Source organism: Callithrix jacchus, chromosome 22 (assembly GCF_049354715.1).
Source record: "Callithrix jacchus isolate 240 chromosome 22, calJac240_pri, whole genome shotgun sequence".
In the NCBI taxonomy this organism is placed as follows: Eukaryota; Metazoa; Chordata; class Mammalia; order Primates; family Cebidae; genus Callithrix; species Callithrix jacchus.
The window spans coordinates 42,711,648-42,736,170 of record NC_133523.1 but is presented as its reverse complement, the minus strand read 5'-3'; the positions used below and the strand labels follow the sequence as shown (position 1 = coordinate 42,736,170).

At 51.6% G+C, this 24,523-nt stretch overlaps 2 protein-coding genes across 2 annotated transcripts; one reads left to right on the top strand and one right to left on the bottom strand.

The window, feature by feature from the left end:
- The first annotated feature begins 392 nt into the window (after positions 1-392).
- Positions 393-14,684, top strand: TULP2 (TUB like protein 2). Its single transcript, XM_035285919.3, has 10 exons — positions 393-547; positions 1,422-1,454; positions 2,015-2,090; positions 3,222-3,338; positions 7,347-7,688; positions 9,410-9,522; positions 11,144-11,258; positions 11,338-11,436; positions 13,546-13,717; positions 14,537-14,684. The coding sequence occupies exons 2-10, from the start codon at positions 1,423-1,425 to the stop codon at positions 14,668-14,670; spliced, it is 1,200 nt and encodes a 399-aa protein (XP_035141810.1). The 5' UTR covers positions 393-547; position 1,422; the 3' UTR covers positions 14,671-14,684.
- A 2,737-nt stretch (positions 14,685-17,421) lies between these two features.
- Positions 17,422-21,012, bottom strand: PPP1R15A (protein phosphatase 1 regulatory subunit 15A). Its single transcript, XM_017967954.4, has 3 exons — positions 20,783-21,012; positions 18,233-20,206; positions 17,422-17,854 (listed from the first exon to the last, which is right to left on the bottom strand). The coding sequence occupies exons 2-3, from the start codon at positions 20,195-20,197 to the stop codon at positions 17,504-17,506; spliced, it is 2,316 nt and encodes a 771-aa protein (XP_017823443.3). The 5' UTR covers positions 20,198-20,206; positions 20,783-21,012; the 3' UTR covers positions 17,422-17,503.
- Positions 21,013-24,523: the final 3,511 nt, after the last annotated feature.

Genomic DNA, 24,523 nt, shown 5'->3' with positions numbered 1-24,523 from the left:
TACCAGCTACTAGGGAGTCTGAGGCAGAAGATTCGCTTGAACCTGGGAGGCTGAAGTTGCAGTGAGCAGAGATAGCACCACTGCACTCCAGCCTGGGCGATGTCTTAAAAAAAAAAAAAAAAAGAAAGAAAGAAAAAAAGGGGCCATGTCTCCCTGTGTTGCTTGCTGGTCTGGATCTCCTGGGCTCAAGCAATCTTCCCACCCCGTCTCTGCCTCCCAGAATGTTGGGATTACAGGCGTGAGCCACTGCTCCCAGCCTTTTATAAGTTTCTTATAAGCGAGATGTGTACAGTGAGGCCACGAGGTCTCTGTCTCTTTAAGGAACATCCACACATCATTCGTGTTCAGAACCCCCAGGGCAGGGTTGCCTGGCTGCATTGGTGACTGAGCTCATTCCTTTGCTGGAGGCAGAGAGTGGAGGGTCCGAAGGGAGTCGACCAAATCAGGTCCCAGGGGGAATCTTCCCTCCCTCTGAGCCCTTTTTCTTCTCCTCCCTACTTCCAAGATATCTCGAGATTAGGTTCCCAGCTTCCAAAGAGAGGATCAGGTATGTTTAGAGGTATGCCAAAGAGGCAAGGTACCGCGGCGTCCATGTGAGCAACCTCTCCAGGCACCTGCTGGGGGAGAAGGAGTCTCTGGGATCCCAAGCAGGTGGACGGTGGAATTCTAGACTACCGGGGGCTGGGTGTTTGAGGCACACATTCCTTAGTGCTGATGCTGGGTGCTGGAGAGTTAGCTATTTGGGAAGAGAGAAGAGAACTTGTGAACCCCTGTGGGAACCTGGAAACAGGCAACTGGATCCCGACAGGAGTGGGTGTTGGGATTCAGGCTTCCTGGGTCCAGGAGCAAATTTAAAGGTAAGGATCAGGCCGGGCGCGGTAGCTCACGCCTGTAATCCCAACACATTGGGAGGCCGAGGCAGGCGGATCACGAGGTCAGGAGATCAAGATCATCCTGGTGGACATGGTGAAACCCCATCTCTACTAAAAATACAAAAATTAGCTGGGCGTGGTGGCACCTGCCTATAATCCCAAGGGACTCCGGAGGCTGAGGCAGGAGAATCGCTTGAACAAGAGAGTCAGAGGTTGCAGTGAGCAAGATCGCTCCACTGCACTCCAGCCTGGCAGCACAGTAAGACCCCAACTAAAAAAAAAAAAAAAAAAAAAAAAAAAATTAGCCAGGCATGGTAGCACACACCTGTAGCCCCAGATACTCGGGAGGTTGAGGCAGAAGAATTGCTTGAACCCAGGAGGTGGAGGTTGCAGTGGCCCGAGATGGCGCCACTACACTGCAGCCTTGGAGATGGAGGGAGACTCGGCCATCTCAATAAATAAATAAAGCTAGCTAAGGATTAAGTGTTGGTGGGCAGGATCCATTGGGATGTTGGTTCTGATCCTGACTCCTCATTCTTGCTTCTGCAGAATGTCTCAGGAAAATGACACTTGGAGGAGAGAGTGAGTAGAGAAACAGAGGGGTGGGGTGGAGGTGGAAGGGACTGGGGACCCCATCCATGCACTCAGCTCTGGCCTCATAACCATGTTTACAGGTTCAGTACCATCAGCCTTGCAGGAAGGGGTTGGGGACCTGGACTCCTGTGTCCTAAAGGGAGGGGCTAGGGTGCAGACTTCTGGGTCTGAAAGAGAAGGGGTTGGGGGCCCCAGACTCCTGAGTCCTGAGACAGGAGGGGCCTGGGATCTCTGGGTCCTGGCTTCTGAGGGCCAATGCCAGGAGAAAGGGCTCAATAACTGATAGAAGAGGCTCAGATTCTGCACCTTCTGTGAACTCACCAGGTTACCGATCTCGCGCCGGGCTCTCCCAATGAGACCACGCCCCACCCCGGACCCCTAGACCCCGCCTCCGCAATCCCATGGTTGGGGTGGGGGGGTGGGGTCTTGGTTCTCACAGGCTCCACCCCCGAGCTCTGCCAAGCCCAATTATCACATTCTCTTGCCCCGTTCACCTGCCATGCCCCGCCCCTGCGCTCTCTAGCCCCGCCCGAACCCCTCCCTCACAGGTCCTGGCGCGGAGCCGCCACAATCCAGCGGCCGGGCTGTGCTTGTTTGAGCCTTAGGATGCAGTTTGGGATCTGGGTGAGTCTCAGGGATCTGGGTGGTCCGCGAATCGGGGGTGATTTTTTTGTTTTGTTTTGAGACGGAGTTTCGCTCTTATTACCCAGGCGGGAGTGCGATGGCGTGATCTCGGCTCACCGCAGCCTCCGCCTCCTGGGTTCAAGCAATTCTCCTGCCTGAGCCTCCCGAGTAGCTGGGATTACAGGCACACTCCACCATGCCCAGCTAATTTTTGTATTTTCAGTAGAGATGAGGTTTCACCATGTTGACCAGGATGGTCTCAATCTCTTGACCTCGTGATCCACCCGCCTCGGCCTCCCAGAGTGCTGGAATTACAGGCGTGAGCCACCGCGCCCGGCCCGATTTTTTTTTTTTTTTTTTTTTTTTTTTGAGACGGAGTTTCGCTCTTGTTACTAACCCAAGCTGCAGTGCAATGGCGCGATGTCGGCTCACTGCAACCTCCGCCTCCTGGGTTCAAGCGATTCTCGTGTCTCAGCCTGCCGAGTAGCTGGGATTACAGGCATGAGCCACCACGCCCAGTTAATTTTATATTTTTAGTAGAGACAGGGTTTCACCATGTTGGTCAGGCTGGTCTCGAACTCCCGATCTCAGGTGATCTGCCCGCCTCGGCCTCCCGAAGTGCTGGGATTACAGACGTGAGCCATTGCGCCCGGCGGGGTTGATATCTGGGAGCCCAGTGACATGGTGGATCTTGGTTGAGGATCGGAATCTGTAGATCGTTTTTGTGGGTTCGCTGCACCTTCTGTCAGGCCGTGGGAACCCTTTCTTCCGTAATAATTTGTCAGAGGCACACCTGCTCTCTGGCATCCACAGTGCCGTGGGCACCGCGAGCCTTGGTGGAGACAGCAGCGGCCAGAGCGGCCCGCTGACACCGCGGACAGAAGCAGGTATTCGCGAGCTCTTGGACCGCCTAGACCCCAGAACTCCGCCCCCACTAGCACCCAGGAGTCTGGGGCCTCACTCTATCTGTCCAAAGCACTCGGGAGCTCTGGACCGCACCCCCTCCTTCCTCATACCAAGTTCAGGTCCTGAGTCGCCGCCTCCTCCAGCACGCAGGGATCCAAGCTTCCCCTCCTTCCTTAGTGTTCTAGGATCTTGGTCTCCAGTCGCCTTCGTTATCCTTGCTCCCAGACAGTTCCGATTCAGAAGTGGAGGAAGTCTCCGTGGAGAATGGTTCTGTCTCTCCCCCACCTTTTAAACCGACTCAAAGAATCCCACGAAGGTGTTGGCAACCCCGCCAACGTCCTGGTAATTTAGGGGACATTGGGGTGAAACCTGGGATCCCTTGGCTCATGGAGCAAATCTCCCCCTTACTTAGGTAGCAGCTTCATTAAGGTACAATTCACATACCATACAAGTCACCCATTTAATGTTTTCAATTCCGGCGGGGCGCGGTGACTCACGACTGTAATCGCAGCACTTTGGGAGGCCAACGCGGGCGGATCACGAGGTCAGGAGTTCGAGATCAGCCTGACCAACATGGTGAAACCCCGTCTCTACTAAAAATACAAAAAATAGTTGGGCGTGGTGGCACGTGCCTGTAGTCCTAGCTACTTGGGAGGCTGAGGCAGGAGAATCGCTTGAACCTGGGAGGCAGAGGTTGCAGTGAGCCGAGATTGCATCACTGCACTCCAGCCTGGCAACAGAGGGAGACTCCGTTTCAAAATAAATGAATAAAGTTTTCAATTCCATGGTTTCTAGTGTATGGTCGCCCCTCGGTATCTGCAGGGGATTGGTTCCAGGAACCCCACAGATACCAAGATCCCCAGATGACCAAGTCCCTTATATAAAATGGAGTAAAATTTGTATATAAACTATGAATATCCTCCCATATACTGTAAGTCATCTCTAGATAACTTATAATGCCTAATACAGTATAAATGCAGTGTAAATAGCTTTTTGGTTTTTTTTTTTTTTTTTTTTTTTGAGAGGGAGTCTCACTCTGTCCCCCAGGCTGGAGTGCAGTGGCACTATCTCAGCTCACTGCAACCTCCACCTCCTGGGTTCAAGAGATTCTCCTGCCTCAGCCTCCCGAGTATCTGGGACTACAGGAGCACACCACCACACCCAGCTAATTTTTGTATTTTTAGTAGAGATGGTATTTCATCATGCTGGTCTTGAACTCCTGATCTCAAAAATTAGCTGGGCGTGGTGACATGCGCCTGTAATCTCGTCTGCTGGTGAGGCTGAGGTGGGAGAATCACTTGAACCCAGGGGGCAGACATTCAACCTGGGAGGCAGAGGTTGCAGTGAGCTGAGATTAGGCCACTGCACTCCAGCCTGGACAACAGAGCAAGACTTCGTCTCAAAAAAAAGAAAAGAAAAGAAAAGAAAAGAAATGGTGCATCAGTTAGCAGTCACCCTCTTTTCCATTTTCCCAAGCCCTTGGCAACCACCAATCTACACCAACCTACATTGTCTTCTTAGATTTGGCTATTCTGTACATTTCACACAAATGAAATCGTACACTATATGGAATCATACACTGTGTGGCTTCTTTCCTTAATTCATTTTTTCATTTTCTTTGAGATGGGGTGTCTCTATGTTGCCTAGACTGGTCTTGAACTCCTGGGCTCAAGTGATCCTACCACCTTGGGTTCCCAAAGTGCTGGAATTACAGGTGTGAGCCACCATGTATCTTTGTTCACCTCATTCACCTATATATGTTTTGTTTTGTTTTGAGATGGAGTCTCACTCTGTCACCCAGGCTGGAGTGCAATGGTGTGATCTTGGCTCACTGCAACCTCTGCCTCCTGGGTTCAAGAGATTCTCCTGCCTCAGCCTCCCAAGTAACTGGAACTACAAACATGCCACCATGCCCTGCTAATTTTTGTATTTTTAGTAGAGACGGGTTTTACTATGTTGACCAGGTTGGTCTTGAACTCCTGACCTCGTGATCCACTCACCTTGGCCTCCTAAAGTGCTGGGATTACAGGTGTGAGTCACTGCCCCCAGCCCAACTGACAATTTTTTTTGAGGGGGAGCTTTTTTTTTTTTTTTTTTGAGACAGAGTTTTGCTCTTTTGCTCCAGATGGAGTGAAGTGGTGCAATCTCGGCTCCCTGGGTTCAATCTCCTGCTTCAGCCTCCCAAGTAGCTGGGATTATAGGTGCCTGCCACCATGCCTGGCTATCACCTAACAAATTTTCAAGATTCATCCGTGTGGTAGTATTATCGCTACTTCATTCCTTTTATTCCCTTAAAATATTCCATTGTGGTGACTTTTTTTTTTTTGAGACGGAGTTTTGCTCTTGTTACCCAGGCTGGGGTACAATGGCGTGATCTCGGCTCACTGCAACCTCTGCCTCCTGGATTCAAGCGATTCTCCTGCCTCAGCCTCCCAAGTAGCTGGGACTACAGGCACGCGCCACCATGCCCAGCTAATTTTTTTGTATTTTTAGTAGAGACGGGGTTCCACCATGTTGACCAGGATGGTCTCGATCTCTTGACCTCGTGATCCACCCGCCTCGGCCTCCCAAAGTGCTGGGATTATAGGTGTGAGCCACCGCACTGGGCCTACACATTTTTTTTTTTTTTATTCTCATGAGACAGCCAATGATTGCAATGACAGAACTCTTATCACCCCAAACTCCATTCCCCCATCTTAGCTTTTCAGTCTCTGATGCTTTGAGACAAAGACGAGGGGAGACCTTAACCCCTCCCTGTCCATGGGAGAAGCTCTGGCCCTCGTAGACTTCCATGCACCTGGGGGAGGAGGAGGGTGTTGCAAGTGAGGCCACTGAGTAATGAGTAGGGACTGAGAACCCAGGAGTTCTGGCCTTCTCTAGCTAGCACTGATGATGTTGTCCCACACTCCTGGAACCCAGATGCCCTGAGCTTAGTCCCGGCTTCCTTCATCCTTTAGGGACCCATGCAGAGGGTGAGAGTGAATCCCAGGAAGTTGGAGATGCATACAAGGTAGCCAAAATGGGACCAAACCCTGGAATGGATGGTGACCAGGGACATGAAAGCTTGACCTTCCAAAACGTGGGAAGAGGCACAGCACCTCAAGATGTAGGAAGAGGAGGGCTAGCCTCAGACCTCTGGGGAGGGTGGAGCTAAATTCTGCTGCCCAATCAGAAGCTCTTTTTTTTGGTGTTGATTAATCTAGCAGACGTGTGTGTGTGTGTGTGTGTGTGTGTGTGTGTCTGTACCATTCATCAAATTAGAGGATTTGACTTGATATGAGCATGGCCTTTAAAATACAGTCCATGAGACCGGGTGCGGTGGCTCACGCCTGTAATCCCAGCACTTTGGGAGGCCGAGGCGGGAGGATCATGAGGTCAGGAGATGGAGACCATCCTGGCCAACATGGTGAAACCCTGTCTCTACTAAAAATACAAAAATTAGACAGGTGTGGTGGCGTGCGCTTGCGGTCCCAACTACTCGGGAGACTAGGCAGAAGAATTACTTGAACCCAGGAGGCGGAGGTTGCAGTGAGCCAAGATTGCACCACTGCACTCCAGCCTGGCAACAGAGCAAGACTCCGTCTCAAAAAAAGAAAAGAAAAGAAAAAAAAAATACACAGTCCATGGCGGGGTGGCTCACGCCTGTAATCCCAGCACTTTGGGAGGCCAAGGCAGGCCAATCACCTGAGCTCAGGAGTTCGAGACAAGCTTGGCCAACTTGGTGAAGCCTCGTCTCTTACTGAAAATACAAAAATTAGCCTGGCATGGCAGCGCGAGCCTGTAATTCCAGCTACTCGGGAGGCTGAGGCAGGTGAATTGCTTGAACCTGGGAGGCGGAGGTTGCAGTGAGCTGAGATTGAGCCACTGCAATCCAGCCCGGGTGACAGAGACTCCGTCTCAAACAAACAAACAAACAAACAAACAAACAAACAAACAAACAAATAAATAAAAGAGAGAGAAAGATGGAAAGAAAAGAAAACAGAGAGAAAGAAAAGGGCCAATTGGCACTCACTTTGGCGTTGGTGAAAGTGCAGTATGGTTTCTCTTGGGGAAAGATCTGGCCTGCATTGTGTTATCTAGATGAAACCAACAGCGTTTTAGGAAATGGACCGTGCTTTCAAAGGAATTCTGCAATCGGCAGGTGCAGTGGGTGTGGCTGCCGAGGAAAGCCAATCGACTGGCCAATTAACATTGGAGGGTGTGGCTGGGTGGGCTGGCTGAGCTGTTTGACCAACAAGCAGGAAATGTAGGCGGGAGGGGGCGGGACCGTGGGGCTGGGATGGCCAATCAGTAGTGAGCAAGGCTGCGGGCGCGGTTGTTCCTCGACTTTGAATTTGGTGCCCGGGCTAGGAAGAAGACTTGGAAAAGGAGAGAGAGGAGTCGGAATCTACAGGGACGAATTCCTCAGCAGCAATCGACGAAGAGTTGTCCAAGGCCCTTAAAGGCGAGGGCGACTCGGGCGGCGACCATATGAATCGCGAAGACTCCGTTGCAATCAGCTCCCCCTGCCCTCGGCTGGGCGAGGATAAGAAGGCCTACGTGCTGCGGCCGGCGCTCCGGGGCATCAGGATGCAGTGTTACATTAAGCGCGACAACCGCGGTGTGGACAAGTACTTGTTCCCCCTCTACTACCTCTACCTGGAGAACCCCGACGGGCTGAAGGTGCAGTCAGCTGGCCCAGCAGCCTTGGGAGTAAGCCTCACCTCCCAGGGGAAATCCCACTCCTTGATGAGTTAGGTCAAGATCAGCCTAGACAACATGGCAAAACCTAGTCTCCACAAAAAAATCCAAATATTGGTGGGGCATGGTGCTATGCGCCTGTAGTCCAAGCTACTTGGGAGGCTGAGGTGAGAGGACTCCTTGAGCCTGGGAGTTCGAGGCCACAGTGATAAGTGATTGTGACATGCACTCCAGCCTGGGCAACAGAGTGAGACTCTGTCAAAAAAAAAAATAATAAAAATATAGACGTGGTAGCTCACGCTTGTAATCCCAGCACATTGGGAGGCCACGGCAGGTGGATCACCTGGACTCAGGAGTTCGAGACCAGACTGACCAACATGGAAAAACCCAGCCTGCACTAAAAATAGAAAAAAAAATTAGCCAGTCATGGTAGTGCATGCCTGTAATCCCAGCTACTTGGGAGGCTGAGGCAGAAGAATCTCTTGATCTCGGGAGGCAGAGTTCACGCCATTGCACTCCAGCCTGGGCAAAAAGAGCGAAACTCTATCTCAAGAAAAAGAAAAAGAAAAAAAAAAGGCCAGGCATGGTGGTTCACGCCTGTAATCTCAGCATTCTGGAGGCAGATCGTTTGAGGTGACAGGTTAGAGATCAGCCTGGGCAGCATGGTGAAACCCTGTCTTTAGAATACAAAATACAAAAAAAAAAAACAAAAAACAAAAAAATTAGCTGGGCGTGGTGGTGCCCACCTGTAGTCCCAGCTACTTGAGAGGCTGAGGTGGGAGTATGGCTTGAGTCCAGGAGGCAGAGATCACACCAGACCTTGTGTCAAAAAAAAAAAAAAAGGAAGTCTGGACCCTCACTGAGCCCTCTTTGCTATCAGCTATCAGGCCTCACCCTATCCTGAGATAATTCCTGCCCCTAGCAACCAGGCCCCTCCCCTCAAGGATTTTCCTATGGAGAACCAAGCCACACCCCTCTCAATCTGGCCTTTACCCTCTAAATATGGCTTCCTCTCCTCTGGGTATCCTTTCTCCCCCCTAGAAAGAGGTTTTTTTCCCCTACTCAGAGCCAAACTCATTTTTCCCAGATGAAATGCCTACCAAAGTCCTGTTGCAATATTCCAAGGAAGGGTGTTCCCCATTCTCCACAGTCAGACCCCTCCCGGGCTCAGCTTCAACCCTGGACTCGCAGGCGGAGGGAAGGAGGGAGAGATGTTAAGACAGGAAGCTTCCATTCAGGACTCAGCTGATGGCTTCCCTCAGTAAGAACCACATTGCCCAGTAAGTCTTGAGAAGCCTGTTGTGCCATCACTGGCTCCTCCATCATGGGACATGGCGTTTCCTTGTCTTTGGACCTCTGGCTCTAGCCAGCTAACAGAAGTCCCCCCTTTTTTTTTTTTTTTTTTTAATTTTTGTTTTGAGATAGAGTCTCGCTCTGTCACTCAGGCTGGAGTGGCTCGATCTCGGCTCACTGCAGCCTCTGCCCCTGGGTTCAAGTAGTTCTCCTGCCTCAGCCTCCCTACTAGCTGGGATTACAGGCACACACTACCATGCTCGGCTTTTTTTTGTTTTTTTGTAGAGACAGGGTTTCAACATGTTGGCCAGGCTGGTCTTGAACTCCTGACCTCAAGTGATCTGCCCATCTCAGGTCCCAAAGTGCTGAGATTACAGGCATGAGCCACCACGCCTGGCCTCCAGAAGTCCATTCTAATGGGCCATTCCTCTCATCCACAGCGCTTCCTCCTGGCTGGGCGAAAGAGAAGAAGGAGCAAAACTTCTAATTACCTCATTTCCCTGGATCCCACAGACCTATCTCGGGATGGGGACAACTTTGTGGGCAAAGTCAGGTGGGCAGAGCTCTGACATGTCATGAGAAGCAGGTGGCAGAGAGCTTGGGGACAGGGGTACTCCATTTTCCAACAGGACACAGAGCACACTTTCCATCTGCTCAGGGACCAGAAGAACTGAACGCTTTGGAACATAGGCTGGCATTTAAGGCATTTGACTTCTTGGGAGGCAAGGGACTGAGACTTCTAACTTTCTGTGAGAGAAGAGGCCTGGAATGTGTGAGTTCTTGCATCTAAAAGGGAAGAGAGAGGCCAGGCACAGTGGCTCCCATCTGTAATCCCAGCAGTTTGGGAGGCTGAGGTGGGCAAATCACTTGAGGTCAGGAGCTTGAGATCAGCCTGGCCAACATGGTGAAACCCCGTGTCTACTAAAAATGCAAAAATTAGCTGGGCATAGTGTCGGGAGCCTATAATTGCAGCTGATGCAGGAGAATCACTTGAACCTGGGAGGCAGAAGTTCGGTAAGCAGAGATCGAGAGATTGCACTCCAGCCTGGCTGACAAAAAAAAAAGAAAGGAACAGAGCTCTTAAAGGGCCCTTTAAATAAAATAGGGAGGCTAAATAAAATACATGGCTCACCCAAGAAATGGGGACGCTGGGACCATAGATGCCGGGAACATGATGGTTTCATTAATTTAATTTTTTTTTTTTGGAGACGGAGTTTCGCTTTTGTTGCCCAGGCTGGAGTGCAATTGTGCGATCTTGGCTCACTGCAACCTCCACCTCCTGGGTTCAAGTGATTCCCTGCATCAGCCTCCTGAGTAGCTGGGATTACAGGCGTGTGCCACCACACCCAGCTAATTTTGTATTTTTAGTAGAGAAGGGTTTCACCACGTTGGTCAGGCTGGTCTCCTGACCTCAGGTGATCCACCCGCCTCAGCCTCCCTGCTGGGATTACAGGTGTGAGCCACCGTGCCTGGCCTCATTTCTTTATTTCTTTTTACTTATTTATGTATTTATTTAGATACAGGGTTTCATTCTGTCACCCAGGCTGGAGTGCAGTGGCATGATTACAGCTCATTGCTGCCCTGACTTCTCGGGCGCAGGTGATCCTCCCACCACAGCCTCTAGAGGAGCTGGGACCACAGGTGCAAATGGCCACACCCCGCTAATTTTTCTATTTTTTGCAGAGATGGAGTTTTGCCATGTTGCCCAGGTTCAAGCTATCCTCCTGCCTCTGCCTCCCAATTCTTTTTCTTTCTTTCTTTCTTTTTTTGAGACAGTCTCATTCTGTCTTCCAGGCTGGAGTGCAATGGCGAGATCTTGGCTCACCGAAACCTCCACCTCTGGGTTCAAGTGATTCTCCTGCCTCAGCTTCCCCTGCTGGGATTACAGGCACCTGCCACCACACCCAGCTAATTTTTTGTATTTTTAGTAGAGACGGGGTTTCACCATGTTGACCAGGCTGGTCTCGAACTCCTGACCTCAGGTGATCTGCCCACCTCAGCCTCCCAAAGTGCTGGGATTACAGGTGTGAGACACTGTGCCTGGCCTAGGAACAGGATTCTTAGACATTCGGACATAGGCTTTGACATAGGGGATTGCAGGGAAGAGTCAATGTGATGAGTGACACTCAAAGAGTGACATTATTTTAATTCTATCCATTCCCTTCCTGGAGCAGATCCAATGCCTTGGGCACCAAGTTCAGCATCTTTGACAACGGGGTGAATCCTGACCGGGAGCATTTAATCAGGGATACTGCCCGGATCAGACGGGAGCTGGGGGCTGTGTGTTATGTGAGTGTCCTGGGTACAAAAGAAAGGGGTAGAATGGTGGGAAGAAGGAACCAGACCAACTGGAATATAATATACCCAGGAGACCAATGCCTTGGGATTCCTGGGACCTCGGGAAATGACTGTGGTTCTCCCAGAAACCGACAGCGAGAACCAGATCATCACTGTCCAGCCACTAACAGTGAGTCTCCAACGTTGGGAATCTCTGGGTCAATGGAGGAGAAGGGGCTGGGGCGGGTTCTCCTAGATTCCAGAGGTGGAGGAAGAAGAGGCCACTGGGTTGCATGTCTCAGATGAAGGCTGAAGGACTTAGACTTCCGTATCTCAGGGAGTAAAGACTAGAGACTCAAAACGTTTGCACCCAGAGAAAAAGGGATTCATGGTACGTTAACAAACTGTTACCACCAAGGGGTCTGATCCAGACTCCATGAGAGGGTTCTTGGATCTCAAGCAAGAAAGAATTTGAGGCCAGTCCACAGATTCAAGTGAAAGCAAGTTTATTAGAGAAGAAACAAAAGAGGCCAGGCACGGTGGCTCATGCCTGTAATCCCAGTGCTTTGGGAGGCAGAGGTGGACGGATCACTTGAAGTCGGAAGTTCGAGACCAGCCTGACCAACATGGAGAAACCCCATCTCTACTAAAAATACAAAATGAGCTGGCCATTGTGGCACATGCCTGTAATCCCAGCTACTTGGGAGGCTGAGGCAGGAGAATCGTTTGACCCTGGAGGTGGAGGTTGTGGTGAGCTGAGATCACACCATTGCACTCCAGCCTGGGCAACAAGATGAAACTCTGTCTAAAAAAAAGAGACAGAAACAGAAGAATGGGTACTTCATAGGCAAAGCAGCCTTGAGAGCTGTTATTGGGCAATTTTTGTAGTTATTTCTTTATTATATGCTAAATAAGAGGTGGATTATTCATGAGTTTTCTGAGAAAAGGGTGAGCAATTCCTGGAACTGAGGGTTCCTCCCTGTTTTAGACTATATCTTTTTTTTTTTTTTTTGAGACAAACTTTTACTCTGTCGCACAGGCAAGAGTGCAGTGGTGCAATCTTGGCTCACTGCAACCTCTGCCTCCTGGGTTCAAGTGATTCTCATGCCTCGGCCTCTGGAGTAGCTGAGATAACAGGCACACACCCCCATGCTCGCTAATTTTTGTATTTTTAGTAGAGGAGGGGGTTTCACCATGTTGTCCAGGCTGGTCTCAAACTCCTGACCTCAGGTGAATCACCTGCCTCAGCATCCCAAAGTGCTGTAACTACAGGTGTGAGCCACAGCACCCAGCCTACACAGGGTAACTTCTTGAGGTTGCCACGGTCTTTGTGAACTGTCACGGTGCTGGTGGGAATGTCTTTTAGCATGCTAATTTTTTTTTTTTTTTTTTAGATGGAGTTTTGCTCTTGTTACCCAGGCTGGAGTACAATGGTGTGATCTCGGCTCACCACAACCTCTGCCTCCTGGGTTCAGGCAATTCTCCTGCCTCAGCCTCCTGAGTAGCTGGGATTACAGGCACGCGCCACTATGCCCAGCTAATTTTTTGTATTTTTAGTAGAGACGGGATTTCACCATGTTGACCAGGATGGTCTTGATCTCCTGACCTTGTGATCCACCCACCTCGGTCTCCCAAAGTGCTGGGATTACAGGCTTGAGCCACCGCGCCCGGCTTGCTAATGTTTTTTTTTTTTTTTTTTGAGACAGAGTGTCACTCTTGTTGCTCAGGCTGGAGAGCAATGGTGCCATCTCAGTTCCCCAAAACCTCCACCTCCTGGGTTCAAATGATTCTCCTGCCTCAGCCTCTCGAGTAGCTGGGATTACAGGCATGCACCACCACGCCCGGCTAAGTGTGTATTTTTAGAAGAGACCAGGTTTCTCCAACTTGGTCAGGCTGGTCTTGAACTCCCAACCTCAAGTGATCTGCCCACCTTGGCCTCCCGAACTGCTGGGATTACAGGCGTGAGCCACCATGCCTGGCCTGAGCATGCTAATGTATTATAATTAGTGTATGATGAGCAGTGAGGACGACGACCAGGGTCACTTTGATCACCATCTTGGTTTTGGTGCGTTTTGGCCAGCTTCTTTACTGGCTGTTTTATCAGCAGTGTTTTTATGACCTGTATCTTGTGGTACCAGTCCTGTCAAACTCCTGTCTCATCCTGTGACTAAGAATGCCTACCCTCCTGGGAATGCAGCCCATCAGGTCTCAATTTCATTTTGCTCAGCCCCTGTTCAAGATGGAGTCGCTCTGGTTCGAAAACGTCTGACAAAACCACAGCCCCTTCTTTACCTTCCAGGAACAGGAGTTGCTACTGAGTCGCATCCAACGTGGAGACAACCAAGGGTTGCTTGTGCTGCACAACAAAACCCCATTGTGGAACCACGAGAAAGGTGTTTTCATGCTCAATTTCCATGATCGAGTTACTATGACTTCTGTCAAGAACTTCCAGATCATGCATCCCAAAGACCGTGAGCTCCTGGAAACCAGTTTACCTGGCCCTGGTGGGGTGGGGTTAGGGCGTGAATGGAAGAGAACTACATTTCCCATCATCACTTGAGCGCTTTTCTAGGCAGGAAGACGCCATGCTGTCGCAAAGCCTCTTGGGAATTGTAGTTTACACAGCCCTCAGGCTTTCTGGTTTAGTAAAGGCCTCCTCTCAGCCTTTTGAAAGTCTCAGTTCTTGGCCTAGTGCGGTGGCTCATGCCTGTAATCCCAGCACTTTGGGAGGCCGAGGCGGGTGGATTACGAGGTCAGGAGTTCGAGAACAGCCTGGCCAATATAGTGAAACCCCCGTCTCTACTAAAAATACAAAAATTAGGTGAGTGTGGTGGCATGCGCCTGTAATCCCAGCTGCTTGGGAGGCTGAGGCAGGAGAATCGCTTGAACCCAGCAGACGGAGGTTGCAGTGAGCCTTGATGGTGCCACTGTACTCCAGCCTGGGTGACAGAGCAAGACTCCATCTCAAAAAAAAAAAAAAAAATTTCAGTTCTCTGCTAGGTGTGGTGGTTCATGCCTGTAATTCTAGCACTTTGGGAGGCTGAGGCAGGTGAATCACCTGCCAAGACCAGCCTGGCCAACATGGTGAAATCCTGTTTCTACTAAAAATACAAAAATTAGCTGGTTGTGGTGGAACACGCCTGTAATCCCAGCTACTTGGGAGCCTGAGGCAGGAGAATTGCTTGAACCTGGGAGGTGGAGGTTGCAGTGAGCCAGCCTGGATGTCTCACTTCTCGAAGGTGGGAGATGAGAGAGTCTGGCTAAGGCTTCCTTCCTGATTTCCTTCTCAGCGGAACGTCTGGTGCTCCAGTTCGGCCGCGTGGCCCCAGACAAATTCACCATGGACTTCTGCTTCCCACTTAGCCCGCTCCAGGCCTTCGCCATATGTTTGTCCAGTTTCAGTGTGAAGCTGGCCATTGAGTAGCAAAATAAAATACCGTATAAAATACCATACCCTTACCAGCTTCTGTGCCTCTTCATTTGGAGGAAGAGCCTTCTTTAGCACCACCCTTAATAATAACCAACACTGGCCAGACGCAGTGGCTCATACCTGTAATCCTAGCACTTTGGGACGCAGAGGTGGGCGGACAGATCACCTGAGGTCAGGAGTTGAAACCAGCCTGTCCAGCCGGGCGCTGTGGCTCACGCCTGTAATCCCAGCACTTTGGGAGGCCGAGGCGGGTGAATCACAAGGTCAAGAGATCGAGACCATCCTGGTCAACATGGTGAAATCCCGTCTCTACTAAAAATGCAAAAAATTAGCTGGGCATGGTGGTGCATGCCTATAGTCCCAGCTACTTGGGAGGCTGAGGAGGAGAATTGCCTGAACCCAGGAGGCGGAGGTTGCGGTGAGCCAAGATCGCACCATTGCACTCCAGCCTGGGTAACAAGAGCGAAACTCCACCTCAAAAAAAAAAAAAAAAAATCGTAACAGTGAGAACATTATGACAGTGAAGGAGACCTGCTCGAACCAACCCCATGCTGCCTGTAATCTCCAAACTGCCCTTCATCACTCCTGGGCTAAGACCAAGCTAACTGTGGGAGACATTTCATTTATAGGTGTTGGCCCAGCAAGGTGGCCCACGCCTGTAATCCCAGCACTTTGAGAGGCTCAGGCGGGCGGATGACAAGGTCAGGAGTTCGAGACCACCCTGGCCAATATGGTGAAACTTCATCTGTACTAAAAATACGAAAAATTAATAATAATAATAATGGTGTCAGGCATGGTGGTGCATGCCTGTAGTCCCAGCTACTCGGGAGGCTGAGGCAGGAGAATTGCTTGAACCGGGGAGGCGGAGTTTGCAGTGGGCTGAGATCACTTCACTGCACTTACAACCTAGGTGACAGAGCGAGACTCTGTCTCAAAAAAAAAAATTTATAGGTGTTCTTTTTTTTGAGATGGAGTCTTGGTCCATCTCGCTGGCTCAAGGAATTCTCCTGCTTCAGCCTCCTGGATAGCTGGAATTACAGGCATGAACCACCAGACCAATCTATTTTTTAAAAACTTTTAGTAGAGTTGGGATTTCACCATTTTGGCCAGGCTCGTCTCAAACTCCTGACCTCAAGTGATCCGTCCACCTTTGCCTCCCAAAGTGCTGGGATTACAGGCACGGGCCACCATGCCCAGGCCTCTAGTTTCTAGTTTAAATGAGAATAACCCTTCCCAAAACTAAGCTGCTTTTGTAAAGCTAATGAAAGACCATCAGGTTAGGAGGATGAGAGGAGCCTGAATTCTGCAAGGTCTAGAGGTAGATTAATACAAAAATTAGCCATGCGTGGTAGGGCATGGCATGCCTGTAATCTTGGGTACTAGGGAGGCTGAGGCAGGAGAATTGCTTGAATTCCGGGTTGCAGTGAGCCAATATCGCACCACTGCACTCCAGCCTGGCGACACAGCAAGACTTGGCCTCAATAACAACAAAAAAGTAAAAATGAGAGGTAGAGGCTGGGTGCAGTAGTGCAGGCCCATGCCTGTAATCCCAGCACTTTCGGAGGCTGAGGTGGGTGGATCACGAGGTCAAGAGTTTGAGACCAGCCTGGTCAACATAGTGAAACCCCGTCGCTACTAAAAATACCAAGAAAATTAGCTGGGTATGGTGGTGCGCCCCTGCAGTCCCTGCTACTCAGGAGGCTGAGGCAGGAGATTCACTTGAACCCCAGGGGGTGGAGGTTGCAGCGAGCCGAGATCAAGCCACTGAATACCAGCCCGGATGACAAATAAAAAACAGTAAAAAAAAAAATTGGAGGTAGATGACTAGTCATTATTCTAGAGGTCACAAGATATGCAATTTCCCCAATTACTTCTGCAGATAACATCACTAATGTTAGAAACAGATGCTCGGTGCTGCAAAGAAAAGTTATCAGAGACAAAGGATCTTTCAGCAACACAAATTTTACCTCCTGAACTGCAGGAAGGGGACCCTCACTAGCCATCTTGCCACAAGAGTATAATGAGCAAATGGAAAGCAAATTGACCCCTTACGAGTCTGGGGTCGTCCTTACTGCTGTGTCTGATCTCCATTGGTTGGAGCCAGACTTCACAATTTAAACTAAAACCCGATTTTAAGGCTAACACCTTAAAACTTTTTCAAAAGGGAAAAGCAATGGAGAGCTGGGACATGCCTGTGAGCACGTCCAGCACAGATATCCTGGTTAAAGTACAAGGACATAGAATGTACTACGTGCCTGTAAGCGTGGCATGTCTGACAGCTACATAGGATAGGGCTTAACAAAGTTATTAGCACACTTATTCTTTTCCTTTTATTTTTTTAAAGTTGGGGTTTCACCATCATGGCCAGACTGGTTTTGAACTCCTGACCTCAGGTTATCCACCCACCTCGACCTCCCAAAGTGCTAGGATTACAGGCGTGAGCTACCATGCCCGGCTAGCACACTTACTTTTTTAAAGAGAACTTTATTTAAAGAGGAACTTTTCTACTTCCCACAGTAAACCTAAGATCAGTAGTGATGGGGTTTCTCCATGTTGACCAGGCTGGTCTCGAACTCCCGACCTCAGGCAATCCACCTGCCTCAGCCTCCCAAAGTACTGGGATTACAGGTGTGAGCCACCCCACCTGGCCTGAGGTGCTTTGTTTTATGCTCTTCTCCCCAGCTACCTTGGGGACCTGTAAGTAGGATGCTATCAGTTTCTGACACACACACAGATACTGCTTGCTACAAATCAAAAGGCTTTATTCCTTATATAAACCCACACTTAGAAAAAATAAATAGTTAAATTATAGGCAAACCAGTTGGTCTTAGCCACGCCTCCCACTGAGGTCCAGGGGAGCTAGACAGGAGGGGGAGGGTGTGGCCACAGCTTGGCTCAAGGGCGTGGCCTGAACTGGGGATGAAGGGACCGAGGAGGAAGGCAAGGTCTCGGTGAGGGCAGGGATGGGGGCTAAAGGTGGGTTCCTGAGGCGTGCCCAGGCTCTGGCCCGGGCAGCAGGGGTGAGGCAGGGGCTCAGCAACTCCTGGGCCTGGGCAATGCGGCGTGCAAAGCGGCTGCGATCCCGGGCAAGCTGTTCCCAGGGGCCCCGGCGGGCGGCGTGGGCAGGCCCTGCCCAGACAGCCAGCAGATGGACGGTGACCTTCTCAGAGAAGCGTACCTGGGGGCAGACATGGGGACACAGAGAGGAAATGCACACAGCCATGGGAATCCGGATGGTGAGGGCGGGGAAGAGAGAGAAGCAAACAAAAATTAATTACACAAAAATGCTCTCTATCTGGCTAGTCACATCCCTGTCACTGTCACAGGAGTCTCCGTCTGACTCACTGAAGGCAGAGGTGGTTTCCTGGGGCTGCCATGAGCCACAGCTGCTTCTTCCTCCCCCAGGGGCCTGCCCTCTTACAAGGGATTGCATGACAGCATACACAGCCCTCCCTATGGAGGTTACATGCAACCCTCTGCAACTACAGGGACCCAGGAGTCAGCCTCCAGCCCCGCTTCTCTCTAAGACTCAAGAATCTGGGCTCTCAGCACCCACCTTTCTGGCCTTTAAGGGAGTCTCAGGGTCCGGATCTCGGGTCGGTGATTCTGGGTGCTTGAGCCGCCTCTGCAGTCGGTGGGGTAGCCCAGGAAGAGCCCAGGGAGGCGGTGACTTCTCTCCGGGTACATAGATGGCCACTCGGAAGGGGCAGGGCTCAGCTTCTCCCCAGTACTCAGTAGCTTCCTCTTCCTCTGTCTCCTTCCCAGGTTGATATACCCAGTCTCTGAAGCGGGCACTCTGGGCTGGGTGGGATGGATGTGGGTTTGACTCAGTTTCTCCCACAGCTGCTTCTGAATCATCTTCCTTATCCTCACTGTCCTCATCCTCATCTTCCTCCTCTGTGTTCTCTCCTGGCCGATACACCCAGGACTTCAGGAAGGCACTTGCAGGGGGTGTGGAAGCGGAAGTCTCAGCTTCTCCCTCATCCTCATCTTCCTCTTCTGTGTCCTCTCCTGGCTGATACACCCAGGACTTCAGGAAGGCACTTGCAGGGGGTGTGGAAGCGGAATTCTCAGCTTCTCCCTCATCCTCATCTTCCTCTTCTGTGTCCTCTCCTGGCTGATACACCCAGGACTTCAGGAAGGCACTTGCAGGGGGTGTGGAAGCGGAATTCTCAGCTTCTCCCTCGTCCTCAGCTGATCCCGTATCACTGTCCTCATCTTCCTCCTCTGTGTCCTCTTCTGGCTGAAACACCCAGGACTTCAAGAAGGTACCTGTAGCAGGAGTGGAAGAGGAACCCTCAGCTCCTCCCTCTTCATCTGATCCAGAGTCACTGTCCTTATCTTCTTCCTCACCTTCCTCTTCCTCTGTGTCCTCTCCTGGCCCATACACCCAGACCTTCAAGAAAGCACTTGAAGGGGATGTGGAAGCGGAAGTCTCAGCTTCTCCCCTGTCCTCAGCTGATCCCGTATCACTGTCCTCATCTTCCGCCTTCTCTTCCTCTTCCTCTGTGTCCTCTCCTGGCTGATATACCCAGGCCTTCGGGAAGGCACTTGTGGCAGGGATGCAGGGAGGATCAGCTCCTCCATCCTTCTCAGCTGCCCCCAAAGCCTTAACCTCACCTTCCTCTTCATCAGTGGGTTGGCACGGCCAAGCCCTGAGCTGGGGCCTCTGAGCTGGGGCTGAGGAGTGTGGCCCTGGGGCAGCTTTTCCTTTCCCAGCTCCTTCGTGTGCCTTTTCCTTCTCCTCGGATGTCTCTCCTGAATGATACTCCCAGGCCGTGGGGTTAGAGCCTGAAGATGGGGGTGACACGGGGGTCTTCCTGGCTCCTTGACTTTTTTCTGTTCTTCCGTCGTCCTCCGTGGCTTGATTCTCTTCTTCCCCTGGGCAAGACACCCAAGCGCTGGGCTTGGATCCTGGAGACAGGGCAGTAGAGGCTCTGCAAGCTTCTTCGTCCTCCTCCTCTACTGCTGAACACTCCCGGTGTGACGGAGGATAAGAGAAACTGTTGACTCCCTCATCTTCAGCAACTCCCTCTTCCTCGGCTTTCTCCTCCCCTGGGTTCTTATCGGAACCTTGCAGGGTCCTTATCAGGAGGCTGGGAGACAGGGGAGCACGCTGGCCATCTGCTAATTGACTTCCCTGCCCTCTAGGGACACTGGTTGCTTCTCGCTCACTATACTTGTCATCGTCATCATCTGAAAGTCCCCAGGCTTCAGGAAGGGAAGTGCTGGTTTTCAGGCCCATCGCTTCTCTGTCCCCTTCAGGGCCTCCACTGTCTTCAGCCTCCTCTTCAGAGTATCTGTCCCAAAGGGTAGCGGGGGTTGTCAGAGGAGTCTCAGCTTCTCCCTCCAGGCCAGCTTCTGCTCCCTTGACTGCTTCTACCAGCCAGGGCTCTGGAGGTCCCGGGCCCCTCAGGCGGCTCCAGGCCCAGCTGAGGAAGCCCATCAGTGGGGACAGGAGGAAGAAAGGATGGGCATCCCTCCAGCCGGCAGCCTGATGGGGTGCTTGGCCTGGGGCCATGTGTCTGGGCTGGAAAAGGGGGAGGAAAAAAATAAAGTTTAGGGGCCATTAAGGAGATGGCATTCGGGCATGACTATGAGTCACAGCAACAAAAATAGTAACACAACTATCATAAACAGCACCGTGAGCCTCTGCCCCAAATTCCTTTCTGATCTCAGCCACTCCCCTCTCTGTCCCTTGGCTCCATTCTCTCTCATCACTCAAGAGCCAGGAATCTGAGCCCCTAGTTCTTCCTTAGATCCAAGGGTCCAAGCCCCCAGCCTCCTCTTTGCTCAGATGCAGAAATCCCAGTCCCAAGAACAAGTCTTTTACTTGCTTCCCTTGCGGACAAGGTCATAGACCCTAGCTCACTCATCCTGCTGAAGATTGACAAGTCAAACCCCCGCACCCTCCCTCTCTTGGAGACTCAAATATTCTGACCCGACCCACCCACTTGCCAGACGATTCCTTCAAGAGGAACCCAAGAATCTGGCTTCCAGATCCCTCCTCCCTCAGACTCAGGACTCCAGGCTCCCAACCCCTTCTCCTCCTTAAATCCGTGCCCCCAGCCCCGTGGAGACCCAGGCGTTTCGACCCCTTACTCACCGGCTGGGGACTGCGCGTCACCCCGGGGGTAGGAGGGCCGGCTCGGGCTGCCAGAAGCGATCCCAGGTCCGGACGGCTAGGAAGGCCAGCGCGTTCATCTCACCCTCAGAGGTTGGGGTCCAGGAACACAGAATATCTATGGCTGCCTCAAGCGCGGGGGCGACAAGCGGGCGCAGGGTCGTGCGACTTCTCGCACGTGAACTACAACTAGGGTAGGAACCAACACAATGAACGCGAAAAGCGTCCGCGAAGATTTTATAGTCTACCGCGCCCCGACGTGTGACGTCACGGGGAGAGGCGGGGTTTCGAGAGCACACCCCGAAGGGTGGGAAGTGAAAGTAAGACAGGACTTCTCGCGGAGATTCCAACTTTGTGACGTCACGGCGGAGTTTCCGATCGTGACCACGCCTCCCAAATAAGCGAACTGTCAATCAAATGCATGGTCCTGCTTCAGCAGCGGGCCAGTTCTCTTAGCTCAGGGCAGATGCCTTCCCACCTCAATTTATTTATCTATTTATTAATTATTTTTTTGAGACGGGATTTTTTTCAACATGTTGGCCAAGCTGGTCTTGAACTCCTGATCTCAGGAGATCCGCGCCCCCTCCCCCCCCCCGCCTCGACCTCCCAAAGTGCTAGGATTACAGGCGTGAGTCACCACTCCAGGCCTAATTATTTATTTACTATTATTATTTTTTGAGGCGAAGTCTCTGTCACCCAGGCTGCAGTGCAATGTCGCGATCTCGGCTCACTGCAACTTCCGCCTCCCAGGTTCAAGCCGTTCTCCGGCCTCAGCATCCCAAGAAGCTGGGGTTACAGGCATGTACCACGACGCCCAGCTAATTTTTTTTTTTTTTTTTGACAAGAGTTTCGCTCTTGTTTCCCAGGCTGGAGTGCAATGGCGCGATCTCGGCTCACCGCAACCTCTGCCTCCTGGGTTCAAGCAATTCTCCTGCCTCAACCTCCCGAGTAGCTGAGCTGGGACTACAGGCGCGCACCACCATGCCCACCTAATTTTTGTATTTTTAGTAGAGACGGGGTTTCACCTTGTTGACCAGGATGGTCTCGATCTCTTGACCTTGTGATCCACCCGCCTCAGCCTCCCAAAATGCTGGGATTACAGGCTTGAGCCACCGCGCCCGGGCTTTTTTTTTTTTTTTTGAGATGGAGTTTCGCTCTTGTTGCCCAGGCTGGAGTGCAATGGCGAAATCTCGGCTCACTGAAACCTCTGCAATTCTCCCAGGTTCAAGCGAGTCTCCTGCCTCAGCCTCCAGAGTGGCTGGGATTACAGGCATGCACTACAACGCCTGGCTAATTTTGTATTTTTAGTAGAGACGAGGTTTCTCCATGCTGGTAAGGCTGGTCTTGAACTCCCAACCTCAGGTGATCTGCCTGCCTCGGCCTCCCAAAGTACTGGGATTGCTGGTGTGAGCCACCTCATCCACCCAGTTTTTGGTATTTTTAATAGAGACGGGTTTCACCCATGTTGCCCAGGCTGGTCTTGAACTCTCGACCTCAGGTGATCCACCTGCCTTGGCTTCCCAAAGTACTAGGATTACAGACATGAGCCATCATGCCTGGCCTATTTATTTATTTTTTGAGAGGGAGTGTTGCTCTCTCACCCAGGCTGGAGTTGGAGTTCATTATCGCCATCTCAGCTCACTACAACCTCAACCTCCGGGTTTCCAGTGATTCTCCTGCCTCAGCCTCTCGAGTAGCTGGGATTACAGGCATGGGTCACAATGCCCGGCTACTTTTTTAATTTTTAGTAGAGACAGCGTTTCACCATGTTGACCAGGCTGGTCTTAAACTCCTGACCTCAGGTGATCTGCCCCCCTTGGTTTCCCAAGGTGCTGGGATTACAGGTGTGAGCCACTGGGCCCAGTCTCCCACCCCAATTTGGCCAGCAGGCCCCACCTAGAGTCTCCTATTTTCACATCCGGTCAGTTTCCTCTCCGAGTGTGAGGGTGTCATTGTTCCCATTTCACAGATGGGGAAACAGGCTTGGAAATGAAGCCAGTTGACCAAGACGGTCCACAGCAGGGTCCAGATTCCTTGCAAATGGGAACAAAGATGTAAGCACTATGAGATCAGGCACTTTGCAGGTCACACTGCTTTTCTTTTTTTTTTAGTTAATTAATTTTTTCAATAGAGACAGGGTCTTCCTATGATGCCCAGGCTGGTCTTGAACTCCTGGTCTCAAGTGATCCTCCTGCCTTGGCCTCCCAAACTACTGGGATTACAGGCATGAGCCACTGCACCTGACCAGGGCTCAGTGCTTTCTTCCCAATGGCTGCAACAATGCCTGCACACAGTAGGTACTCAACAGATGTATGGGGAATGGCGGCTAAAGCAACAGCTCTAATTCCTTCCTGGTCACTGGCACAAGGCTCCACTCCCGGGTTTCATCTGCTTCAGACTTGGGCAGTAGTTCTCCCTCCACAAACCACAGTTCTGCCTGGGCAGCACTCTCCGTGTGATTTGGGGGCTTCTGCTACAAATTCCAGGCTCTCCTCCCAGCTCTGCTCCCCTACGGATGCATAATCTTGTTTTTGTTTTTTTTTTTTTGAGTCGGAGTTTTCGCTGTTGTTACCCAGGCTGGAGTGCAATGGCGCAATCTCGGCTCACTGCAGCCTCGGCCTCCTGGGTTCAAGCAATTCTCCTGCCTCAGCCTCCCTAGTAGCTGGGACTATAGGTGCGCACCACCATGCCCAGATAATTTTTTGTATTTTTAGTAGAGACGGGGTTTCACCATGTTGACCAGGATGATCTCGATCTCTTGACCTCGTGATCCACCCACCTCGGCCTCCCAAAGTGCTGTGATTACAGGCTTGAGCCACCGCACCAGGCCTAATCTTGTTTTTTTTTTTCTTTTGAGACAGAGTCTCGCTCTGTCACCCAGGCAGGAGTGTAGTGGTGTGATCTCGGCTCACTGCAGCCTCTGCCTCCTGGGTTCAAGCGATTCTCCTGCCTCAGACTCTCGAGTAGCTGGGATTACAGGCACCTACCACCACACCTGGCTTTGTATTTTTAGTAGAGACGGGGTTTCGCCATGTTGGCCAGGCTGGTCTTGAACTCCTGACCTCAGGCGATCCACCCGCTTCGGCCTCCCAAAGTGCTGGGATTACAGGTGTGAGCCTCGGCACCCAGCCTAGGTGCATAATCTTGTTCCTCAAAATATACTAAGGAACCACGTCTCCCTCCTGAGGGAGTTGTCCTCAGTCTAGAAGAGAACTGTCACCTGGATTTGAGGTGCAGATTTGGAACTCTCCTTTTCACCCTGCCCTACTGGGACCACCCCGTTTTCTCCCTAGAGGACCTGGAAAAACCATCCCTGGTCCCATCCAATCACAGCCACGCTTCCAGACCCCCAGCTCATTCACAACTCAGGAGTTCTGACTCCTCCTCGGACCTTCTCAGGCACCCAGGAGACTGGATCCCTAACCCAGACGCTCCAGGGCTTTGGAAGTCTGAGTCCCCACCCCTTGCAAGACACAAGCGCCCTCCCTTTAGGACACCAGCGGCCCAGGCCCCCAACCACAGCAAACCCACAGGGGCCAAGGAGTGCAGGCCTCAGGTGCCACTCTCCCAACACTGAGAAGTCCCAGCCTTGGTCCTTAGGGAACCCAGGAATTGGGGGGCCCATAGCGCCTCCCCTCAGCTGTGGGGGCAGCTGAGCCAGGGGTCAGGCTGTAGTGGGGAGGCCAGAAGGGGCGGGGACAGCCGGGATTGGGAGGGGAGAAC